Source organism: Opisthocomus hoazin, chromosome 2 (assembly GCF_030867145.1).
Source record: "Opisthocomus hoazin isolate bOpiHoa1 chromosome 2, bOpiHoa1.hap1, whole genome shotgun sequence".
NCBI classification, from domain to species: domain Eukaryota; kingdom Metazoa; phylum Chordata; class Aves; order Opisthocomiformes; family Opisthocomidae; genus Opisthocomus; species Opisthocomus hoazin.
Genome location: NC_134415.1, coordinates 41482217 through 41494009, shown reverse-complemented (window position 1 = coordinate 41494009; position 11793 = coordinate 41482217). Strand labels below are relative to the sequence as shown.

Here is an 11793-nt window from a genome sequence, read left to right as displayed (position 1 = left end):
TTGCGGTTTTCTCTGTGCTGACCTCTGCGTTAGCCAGTCACTGCTAATTCATGCGCTTTGAGCAGCAATTAATGCGCATAAAATGCCACATTGGTTTCAAACCAGTTTTGAATTCGTCAATAAAAATCTGCCAGTGTAACTCCCAGCCGAGGAACCTGCTATACTGGAGAGCTCTCCCTTCATGTCGTACGGTCCAGCACAAAAAGCTGCGGGGAAGGAGTAGGGCGAAAATGGTCAGAAGGGTGAAGCCTAGAAGAAAACATGTCTATTTCCAGTTAAATCCCCACTCAATACTTCGTTTTTCTCCAGGACAGACAGGACTTTCCAAGAAAGCCATAAGAGGATTTTTTTTTTTTTTAATGAAAACCTGCAATTTTAGGAAACGGCATTCCAGATCTTATGTACATTTCTAGTATCACTTCCTGTATATTTTTAAGCTGAAATCCTCTTAGCATGCAAAGTAAATAGATTATGATATACCAAAGGATTAAGAATCACTGTCTGGTGTCAGATTAATCCCTCATATAGACCATCACTTGTACTGACAGAAATATGGCTGCCTTTCAGCAAAATAGCTGTATGGCGAAGCAACGCACCGCAGCGCCTTACGCAGAAGCAGCGCGCGGTGGCCACGGCCCGTTGTTGCGCCGTGTGTAGTTCAGAAGTGGAATTCAAATCTATCGGACATTAAAGGCGCGCTCCTCTCCAAGCGCTGCGCAAAGCACAGCCATTCCAGGCTGGGCTCTGCGCGGGGAGGCGACGCAGCCGCCTGCTCTGTTTCAAAGCTCCCTGTATTAATTTTTCCCCCTTGAGCATACAAAAACCTACACGTCGCAGCTGGTTTGCTCCCTTGAAACCGCAAAGAAAAAGTCTTCTTCGAATAGACTCACAGAAAGGCACTGATTCAGACAAAGTGCCAAAATGGTCTGGAAGTTCTTCCGGTGCGATCAAAACTGCCCCTTGTGCAGCAGAAATTCATCAGGATTTTGGCTTTTAGGGGAAAATGGCTGACCAACAGTGAACACAAATGTTTTATTTGGGTAAACACAGAATTTTTGTTAATACAATGCTTCTAATGGCTTGTTATTTTTTTAAAACTGTGCTTTTATTTCTAGTCCATTCATCGTACAAATTTTTTTCTCGTACAAAACGAATTTCAAGAATCGGCTTTGGGTCGCAACCACCCAATGCTCCCAAAAAAGCTCAAGCTTAACCCACAGGCGTGCCTACAGCGGAGTGCAAAAATCTGCATCCGCAGATGACATGGTGGGAAGAAAGACCTGCGACGATACTCGCCCCTCTCTTCACCATCGGAAAAAAACTAGAGGGCTGAAACAGGTTACGTTACCTTCTCAGTGCATTTTCTCTTCGTGGTTAGAGGAGGCAGATTACAATCTGGACTCCAACGGAATGATGTTTAAGAGGCTCTGTGTCTTTTTTTCAAGGCAAAATAATGGTTATTCAACTAAGATGATATATCTAGATATGAAAATTGAGAGCATTCTTCGAAAAATGCTGCCCACTGTGAAAGGCTGCTCTTTCACAGAGGTATCCCGAGTGAAGATTTTATCTGCTGGTATCTCAACAGGACGGTTTTCAGAGCCTTAAGTGGAAATTCAAATCTGCTTCCAAGAGAAGATTGTTAAAATATATAATGCATAGAGAATTACAGACTTTCTCCTAAGAAGTTTATGGATTTGTCCAAGAAACACCCCCAAATTTTTCAGCATTGCATTTGTATGGTAAATGGGGATCTACAATTACTCGCTTTTTTGATGTCTTTGAATAACACGATGAAAATGTCACCAAATTGCTCCCCATAGGCAAACATGGGGCAGTTTGTACACGGACGCGTTCGTGCTAACCCAGCAATAATTTGGAGGTCTAAGGGCAGCACTGGCTGGCGCTTCATCTTCTGCTGGCAGTCGGATCCAGGGCCGGCTGGAAGTCTGCTGAAGCACTTTCCGTGAACTTCGCCACCTTGGTGAGGTTTCCCCTTCTCTGCTTTGGCAGCAAAGGGAGTCCCACGCTGGGTCACACCAGCCCGAAGTGCACGACTTTGAGAGACCCACTGCCTCCGGTCTCCTGCGGAGGGGAAAGACAGGCAGCATCAGGCAGACTGCAGGGACCGGCAATGAGGGATGGAAACGCGGGTATGGGAAACAGCATCCCAACCCAGGGAGAAGAGCCAATTGCAGACTCTGTCCCAGTTTGGCCTGGGAATGGAGGATGCAGCCCTAAAGCGGGGGAGGCTGCCTTGTCGTGCAAGGTAAGGCACCTCTCCCTGCTTCTGTCGGCCCCCTTCGCAGCCTCTCTGCCCTGCTGCTCTTGGGGCTACCAGGGGCTGCAGCTCCAGCGAGCGCTTTCCGTGTCCCCTGCGGTGGACACGGGGTTGGGATGTGAGGGGCTGGGAGCCCAGGCTCCACCTGCCTTTGAGCCCCCTTCCCCGGTGCCTGGAAACTTATCGGCAAAAGTGAAACTTTAGGTTTTTGTTACCTTTTAATTAAAACACCCCGTGAACACCACAAGCCTGGGTTAATGCCAGCGGGTAGCGAGCCAGGTTTTCAACGTTTCACGGGGATGGCATTTTGCATTTCTCATGCAATGCAAATACACGATTTACGCACAAATCTGCCCCTGCATTTGCTCCTCTTTCTGCACTCGGTGCCTGTGCAGGGTGGAAACCCCAGCCCCCTCGTTCTGCAAACGACATGACAACAGGGAGAAAGATGTGCCGCACATAGAGGTTATTTCATAACATGGGCTAGCACGCCTGCGAAACGCATGAAATACTTTGCCTTGGAAAGTGCTGTAGTCTAGTGAGTCATTGCTTTCTTTTGAATTACAGATGAGTAGCCAGCCCTTCACGATGCAAAGAAAAACTAGGTGTGGAGCTGTGTGTTTGTCCTGTCTTGGAGGGCGAGACACGCTGGCTGGGGTGCGAAGGGGGGTGGGCTCGGCCCCCGGAGGTGGCTGTCGGGGCTGTGTCAGGCTACGGGAGCGCTGCCGAGGGCAGATGGGACTCACACGAGTGGCTCACTGCTCCTTGACTTCAGGGAAGAACAAAAAAAAAATTGCCCTAACAACTCTTCCAGCTTCGTAAGGAATCTTTAAAGAGCAGCAGCTCCATCTCATGGCATGTGCATTTCACCACAGAGATGGAGATCACCCTCCAAATAGCACTGCTGTGCACAACCTCCCAACCTCAGTGTGGACCGCGAGGAAAAAGGGTGACAGCTCAAACTGAGCGCTGTATGGACACCCAGACCTATTTCCAGCCCATCGCTTGCCACTTCCCTGGCAGGGAGACGGCAGGACGTGGCCTTGCTGCAATACAACCCCCTGTTAATTCTTGGAGGCAGTCTGAAGATGACAAGAAAGCATCCCAGACCCCACTGGGTTATTCCAGCCTTGAACTCAAAGCACGGCTTCACGGCTGCGACTGCCACTTCGGTAGGTGTCTTCAAGGAGGTTATGAGTTGCCTTACTCAGTAGCAGCCTCATGGGGAGTGCTGGGTTTTGGGTGGCTGCAAGCTTTCTGTGGGATCTCCTTACTCTCTGAATGGCACTTGTTGGAGGGTCCAAAAAATACGGAAGATTTTTTCTTGCAAGGGAGCCATAGCACTCAAGCCTTGAGGACCATCAGCAGCTGAAAGTAAGGGGTGGCTCTCTTCTCCCTAGAGCTGTGTCAGTGCCTGATGCAGCGGGGTTTCTGCTGGTGCTTGCTCTGGGGACCAAGAGAATAGGTGGGAAGGTGAATGCAGGCTGGAGAAATAAACCCATCACATTTACCATTTAGAGTTCAAGGCTGTTTGGGTAGGTCCCCGTTGTTCAAGGCTCAGGGTCCTGAGTGCATCAGATAGGTATCTGACCCAGGTTTTGTGATTCATGATTTGTGCCTCTGTCTGGGGAGAGGTTAACAAGAACCCAGCTCTGCAGACCTACCCGGTGGCTTTTTCTTAAAATACTTTTTAGAAAACCTATTTGCAAACCTCTCTGGTCACACTATGGCAGACTTGGTGGTGTTGTATGTGAAGTCTGTGATGTGGCATCAAGCTTATAGAGGTGTTTAATGTTAATCAAAGGCTGAAGAGCGATAATGACTGGAACCCTCTTTTGACATCTGCATCTTCTCTGATGTAGCACCACGGCAATAAAGGAAGCCGTAATAATTTGATGAGAGTTGATTTTCATAGCGCAGGAAGAGGGCTGTCCAGGAACAGGGGAAGCCAGCATTGCAGTGCTGCTGCCTATGGTAATGAGCAGCTAGTTACCCGGAGCAGGGAAACATGAATATCCTGACAGGAGAGCATCCACTTTCCCTGGAGAGTTCAGATGGTGGGGCTTTGCATGGTAATAATGTGGTCCTGCTCCAGCAGGCAAAGGGAGGAGCGGTATGGGAAGGCACACCCTGTAATTGAGAAGCCACTAAGCCACCTCGGACCTGCAGGGATAGCAGGACGGAGGCAGTGGTTTGCTTGGTCTCCCCAGGTCTGAGGAAGAACGGAGGATCCCTTTAATCTCCTGGAGCGGGAAATACAGAGAAACCTCTTCCCTGGGCAGCTGTATCACTCCTAGGAGGCTACACTTTTTCTCTTTGGGATTATTCTCAATGGCATGATGAAGGTGGGAAAGGACGACAGTGGGGGAGAGATGAATAAACAAAGGAGCCACCGAGAATTATCTTAAAACACCTGTTTTTTTCAGGTGGACATTGCCCAATTCCAGGCTGCAGGAGTGGCTATGTGGAAGGACATGCCTGTTGTTGGGAACTATAGGTACCTCTCCCTTTCACTAGAAATGCCTTATTTCCCTTGGATAGCATCATACAAAACCTTTCTGGCTGATAGGTATTTAGCTGAGTGATAATATATCAAAACAAGCATTTGGTAGCCATAAGGCATCATTGGCTTCCGCATCTCAAGTTGCCAGTCTCCAGTCCAGAAATGACAGAGCAGCTGAGATTCACGTTTTCCAAACAGTCTAATTTGTACTGAGGTTGGTGACTAGGGTGTTTAGATGCTTAGTTTTGCTTATCTAAGGCTGGGTGCTGCTAAACGGAGACTCTTCGAACCAACCTACATAGTTTCCTCAAGATTATAAAATCCCAGAATAACGCAGGCCAGCACGGAACTCTGGAGATCACGCTGCTCAAAGCAGTAAGAGTAGGCTGGGTCTCAAGCAGCATGGCCCTTGAGGCTAACCCCCATCCCATCTCCAGCCTTTCCCAGAAGACAGGACTGAACATGAGCACCAAATCCTGACCCCACCAAATATTGCAGATGGGATGCTCACCCCATTTGCTTTTTCCCTGTTGCTTGAAGAGCCGCACCTGACCAAGCCATGCACAGTTCAGGAAAAGCTGCAGCTTAAACTCGCTCCTCTGGCAACTACCTATGCCCTCCCCACCTTCATCCCCAGTGGTGGGATCCTCCAGCCACTGCTGGTCCCAAACCAGCTTGGCAAAGCCATGTGGTCTGCATTTGTCCTACCTGCGAGCTGAGATCTCCATGGCATCCTTTGTCCATCACCACCCATACACCAAGGGGCCACAGCAGGGTCAGACGTGCCCTGTGCTAGTGCAAACCCACCGGCACTGCTGGTGGAAGGCAGGTGTCCCCCACGGCAGCATGGTCTCACCTCTGAGCTGCCTCTTCCATGTTGCAGGGCTAAGGCTTTCCTCTAGAAAACAAATCTTGTTCAACTGCTTGAGTGTTGTTTGGCTGTGTGACAGCCAGCTGCTCTGGCAGGTGACTGGGAACATTTCGTTGCATGATCTTTACAGTTTCAGGGAGGAGAAGCTTCCTCATAGCTGAGAGCGGCAGCAAGCGAGGAAGACGTGCATTATGATGCATCCACAAAAGATAGGGTCCATGTTGGGTATGGCTGCTCCGAGGCTTCCATGGCCATTTGCACTGGGGATAGGCCACTTCTGGCTCCAGCCTTTCGTCAACAAACTGGCAAAGGGGGACAAAGCAAATCATCTGGCTCGCAGCTGCGGAGATCTTCCTGCAGAATTGACTGTGCAAGAAGGGCTGGGTTTTGGGTGTGCTCCCCCTGTGTGGCACAGAGCCCGGTATTGTGAGGGTTCCCTCTGAAGCAATGTGCAGAGGAGGTGGTGGAGGGACGCCAGTCTGAGGGAGTAGGAGGGTGAAAGTGGGACCTCAGGCATGGGCTGTCCATCAAACGCTGGCACCAATGCAGGCTGGTGGAGATGTCTGCGTGTAGAGCTGCTGCTGGTGGTGGGTTTGGGTTGGATTTGGCATGGGCTGAACTAAAGCCAAAGGTCAGTCCAGCTAGAAAGGAGCTTCTCTGATTTGCTGGGTGCTGGTTCCTGCGTTGGTACCCAGTTGCTGCAAGACTTCTGAATTTCCACATGCCATTAAAAGTCAGGACAGAACGGTGTTGGAAATGTACTCCCAGAAGGGCAGAGGTAGTGTTGCATGGATGGCTTTTCTACTCCGAAAAAACTTGCTGTGCACAACAGGGTCTGCCTTACTCAGCAAGTCGTTTCCCTCTGCAGCCCAAGCACTCATCAGAGCTGCTGCTTTGCTTCCCTTGGTCCTGCGAGAAGCAGAGCAGCTCAGCAGGGATGGATGGAGGTGCCCCACTTTCCTGTGCACAAGCAGCTCTGCAATGTGCAGTGAAATCAGGGCACCTCCACTGGGGTGACAGAGGCCACAATTTGACCCACCAGCGTTTAGCAATCGTGACCACTCAGCTGCAGTAACTTTTTGGAACCAAAGGAAGCTTTAACTGCACCCTTGTGTAAGTCCTTAATGACGTGACAGGGAAGTTTTGTTCTTTGTACGGCTCCCATTATACAGAGTTTGTGCTTGTGGATTTTATTGTGATAATCCAGAGCTTTCAAATGAACTTCTCAGTTTATTAATTCAGCTACTTATGTGGGGGCAAGGAGCATCTTACACACAGATGAGGGAAGGAGCAGTTAACTGGCGGATAACCCAGCTGCAAATCCAGGAATCCCACCAGCGTCTCCAGGCCACCACCACTGATATATTTTACTTTCCTTTGTATTCTGAGGCCACCAAAGCCATCAAAAGGCCTCCAGGGACATCTTATGAGTCTGAGGACTTCCTGCCAGCGCGACCCTGGCACAGTGAACTCCGTCACCTGCTCCCCAGCCTTTCCCCATCCTCCACCCAGTGAAAATGCGCAGGGGCCCACGGGAGGCTGCAGAGGTGGGGCTGGTGTGTGTTGTTCTCCAGCACTTTGGGACTGGTAGAACAGCTCTTAGAGCACGATTTTACTTGGCACAGGCTAATTTTGTAATGAAATAAATAAATAAGTGCCATCCTGCTCTGCTGGGAGGTTGAAGCATTTCCTTTTTTTTTTTTTTTTAATGCTCTGTTTGTACCGAGGCCAAACATTGAATACTTCAGCCTCAAAAATAAAAGTTGCAACAAGAACTGTAATTGGGAGGAGGCTAAAATACAGGCACTCTTGTGCCTTCATCCATGCTGCTGCGAGACAGATTTTACTTTATTTTATTTTTTCCTTTAAAGTAGAACTGAAGGAGTGTGTTGGTGCTGCATGCTGCTGACTCAGCAGCTCTGGAGACAGGATCGCCCCACGTATGTGCTCTATACACACCCCCACCGACACCCAACCATCGGGGGCACCAAACTAGGCTGGGAGGGAACGTGCCGCATGGAGACAGGGGTAGCTGAAGGATTTGGGGGACGGGGTAGGGTCTCCCTGCCCATGTAGGGGTCCTCTCCTCCTCTCCTGTCCCGGTGAGCTTCTCACAGGCTGGAAGAGCCGGTGCGGGAGAGGGAGGAAGACATAGGACTGGTGGCTGGCAGTGGGGGAAGGGCTGGTCCACCTTTTTTGGCATCACCTTGCAGTTAAATCATCTTTAAGTGATCGTGAAACCATGGGGTAGTATTTCACTCCTCTTTACTGTGGCCTCACTCTTGAAAGTGCCAATATGAGCGCTGGCTAGTTCGTGTAAGATGAACGTGGATGGAGGACAATAAGTTCTTTCTTAGGTCTCATCCAACAGGCATCGGATAATAACAATTTTTGACTTTTATGTGTTGTGCTCAATTCAAAGCTGCAGATAAAGCCCTGCTCTAGCAGCATGGTACAGAAGCATATCTACCAATTTCAGTGAGAGCCCTGCAGGCAGACAGCTTGCAGGGACAGGCTCGGGGAGTTTCAGGAAGCTGCAAAATAGAGTAAATAATAATAAGCAGAAATAAAAAAATAAATCAGAAATGTGTTACCTGCTCCGTAGTAACTGCTCTCAAATTTCCTTAAAAAAAAAAAAGAAGAAAAGAAGATCACCATGTAATTTACATTCCGTTGAACTCACTGAAAAACCCAAACAAACAAGGGTACAGTATTAGGTAACTCTTTCATTTTGTGATAGGACACAGGTATTTTATACCCTGTTATTCAATGGATGAGTTAAAATATTGCTTATACAAGCCTACACATGCAGGATACGTATATTCCCTCAAACGCTACACCAAGTTAAAGCAGCCGTGATTTCTGCCAACAGGGCAGTGCACAGACACGAGGCCAGCGACAGATCGGCGTCCTCGCATCACCCTGACTCAGTGGGGAGCCATTGCAGGAGTGGGATGCATGCGTTGCAGCGGAGCTGTGGCTGCAGCACACTTTTCTACCTGTACTGGGGGAGCTGCAGGGTGGTGGAGTTCAGTGCGGGCTGCCTGCCTGAACGCTCATCTTGTGTCTCAGGAGGGTTTTGCTGTCAGGTTGCTGCTGGAGGTGCTTGAGGATGAGGCTTCGTGTTACAGCTTGAGCTGAAATAACAGCTGCCAACATCAAAAAGAAGTCCTGCTGCAGGCAATGTACTTCTGCCCCTCACTTGGTGTTGTCTGTGGTGTCCGCTGATCCACTGGCAACGCAGTTTGGTTCAGGGAATGGACAAAAGCCCACAGGAAAGAAAACAATTTTTTTGCTTGGGTTAATATGCTGGCAGCCCCCTGTGTGATCCCATAAATGTGGGCAGAAGGCGGCGGTGAGGGGGAAGCAGGACCTTCCTGTTTCGATGCTGGCAAGCTGCTAGTTCAGCTTCACTGTAATGTGGAAGTGCACCCATAGCTGGCTTGTTTAAAACTATCTATTTCAGTCGTGGCTACAGGAACTGCAGCTACGCCTTGACTTTCCATGTCGGTGTGCCTGGACACTGGCTCAGTTCCTACATACCTGTCAGTACAGTGATGGGACACCCGGACAAGGCAGAACATGGAAATCCTCGTCTCACCCCTTGTGCAAATACTCTCACCTAGCCTTGCCGGGCTGACTTTACAGTATGACTCTTCAACCACTTTCTCGTGCCGGACTACTCCTCTATTATACTGTTCGACTACTTCGAATGTGCTATGATGGAGATACTGAATACTGCCAAAGCAAGACAGCGACATCTGTTTACTCTGGAACCCCTCCACAGAAGCAGTGTAAAACGCTGCTTCACAGGCCACGTAACTGGTGAAGCTCTGCTGCTGGGGGACCTGGCCATTGCACACCGAGTAACAGAGCAACAACAGCCTAAACTAATAATGCTTTTTTTGGTCTTTGTTAAATTGTGAATTGCACTGCAAGATAACGAGATTCACATGATCAGATGATTTATTCTACGTCACAAAAGCCAATAGCCGAGTCCTCATGCCTCTCCCTGCTAGGTATACACAAACCACGCTCATGCTGCAATGTCATTGCCTTACTTTTCTTCCTAGATCCAAGTTCTTTTTCAAGATAGCAATCACCATTATTTCCAGCTTCATCTCCTTGTGCTCATTTGAAAGCAACTTGTTTGCTTACCTTCCTGGCTGCTGGAAGAGGGTTTCTCCATCGGGGAGGCAGCACGACCATTCGCTCCAGGCTTATGCTCAGTGTCCTCTGCTTGTTTGCGGTTGGTGGGTCTTTGAAAACAAAGCACAAGTGATAGGAAGGGAGGAAGGACTGAAGAGTTAAGGAGATGCTGCATAGCAAAGCAAAGCTGTTTCATTTGTTTTCTATCTTTTCAAGTACACAGCAGCCTGTGTAATTCCCTGGCTACGAACTGTAGCTCTTTTTTATCAGATGCCAGTACGTTTGTTGACTGAGTGTCACTAGGATCACTCACTTGGCTGTGCAGTCGCTCCAGCACCGCGTTGTCATTCAAAGATGTGGTATAAAGCTGGTATTTTTTGGAGCAATTGAGATTTTGTTAAGCAGGACAGGCTGGGGATGTGCAACACACGTGGCAGGCACCTGGCACTGTAGCAGCTCTGCATGGAGTCAGTCTGACAGATGTCGGCAGAGGAGGATGTCAGGCCCAAAAGGCAGCGCTGATTTTCTGTGATTTTTGCAGTTAAACTCTGTCCCCACACCACTCCCACCACTGAAATCCAAGTCATGAACAAGCTGCAGGGAGGAAAACACCAGCTACATGTCACGGAAAATGCAGATGGATTTTTTTTTTTTTTTTTGCTTTGCTAGTCTCAGTTTCTTCACTCATCTCTGCTTATGTAGGCATGTGGAAAGGCAATCCATTCCCAAGGCAGTGGAACTGGAAATTTGGAGGTTATCTTGTGCTAGCTTGGCTTGCCGACTCGACACTTGTCCCGCCGTCCACAAACTGCCAAGGGCCCGGTGAAGTCCAAGGGAACGTTGCCTTTGGCAAGAATGAGTCGAACACAGAAAATAAACTAAACCTCTCAAGACAGACCAACTGGGAACCCCTCTGGGGGCATTCTCCTCATTCGGGTGGCTTTTCCTTCTCCATGGACATAGTTGTGTTTGACTCCAGCAGTGTTTTACTCAAGGGTAGCTTTCAGATATGACTGCAGCGTGGTTGTGAGAATGAAAATATGAACATTTTTGTGTGGCACCCAATTTGTTAACTTCCACAGTGCAAAACTTCACTCAGCTTTGATATTATGAGTAATACATTCCAGGCATAAAAAGCCCTTTATTACTGACAAGAACACAAATAACTAAAGAAAAATGCTCAGATTTGCCCTGTGCCTTTGTTTTCACACTACCAGTCAGGCGATAGCTATGCAAGCAGATGGGCAACTGAAAGCAACTCTCCCCATCAGCTTTCCTGAGACATTTTTAAGCTGCAGTAATGCAACTCTCCCATCACGCTAAGCTTTTCTGGTTCAGCAGAAGAAACCAAGAAACTTCATTGGAGACCAGATTATGCTGGTTGCAAAAACGGAGGGATTCTTCTGCTCTTTGACCCCATTATCTCCTTTGTAGTGTCTTGATCAGCTTTCTTACACACAGCCTCGGATTCTGCTGAGACTTGAAAATTGCTTTTTTGGCTGCCAAATTGCCATAACTCTTCTATTTTTATGTTTTAAACGAGCTTAAAACCCTCCATCCTCTTTGGATGTGTCTTTAAAATTGACCAGTACTGGGAGGATTTCATGTATATCCGAAGGCTTAGAAGAAGATGTTACCTCTACCAAGCTTCTAGTTTTACAGTCAACAGACATTAAAAGCCCAGCGGGGATAAAAGGAACTTAACCAGTTCTGTCTAATGCATATAAATCTACCTAAGAGCTCAAGGCATTGGAAGTACTCAATGCACTACATTTATCTAAGTCTAAGATAGATACAGAAATGGGTCTTCAGCCCACATGCCACATGTCCCATTTTGATGCCAAGTTAATATGAATTAAGAGACCGAGATGAATAAACAAGGTCAGTCTGGGCTGGGCCAAGTTGAATCCATGTAAAATACTTGTCAGTATTTTCTGTCAGCAACGCTGGTTTATCTTGGCTCAGGATTCTCGTGCTATAGATTATAAA

The 11793-nt window shown here is 48.3% G+C and overlaps 1 protein-coding gene across 5 annotated transcripts in view; it reads right to left on the bottom strand.

Moving 5' to 3' along the window:
• Positions 1-1937: 1937 nt before the first annotated feature.
• Positions 1938-11793, bottom strand: part of WDPCP (WD repeat containing planar cell polarity effector) — a 155868-nt gene continuing 146012 nt past the window's right edge. For 4 of the 5 annotated variants that reach the window (XM_075413344.1, XM_075413343.1, XM_075413347.1 and 1 more), the window contains one exon: positions 10138-10398. In XM_075413344.1, the coding sequence (XP_075269459.1) occupies positions 10149-10398 (250 nt within the window). In that variant the 3' untranslated portion in view covers positions 10138-10148. Of the gene's footprint in view, positions 2086-8249; positions 8279-9813; positions 9915-10137; positions 10399-11793 lie in introns of those variants that run through there. The other variant, XM_075413345.1, reaches the window with a different exon arrangement.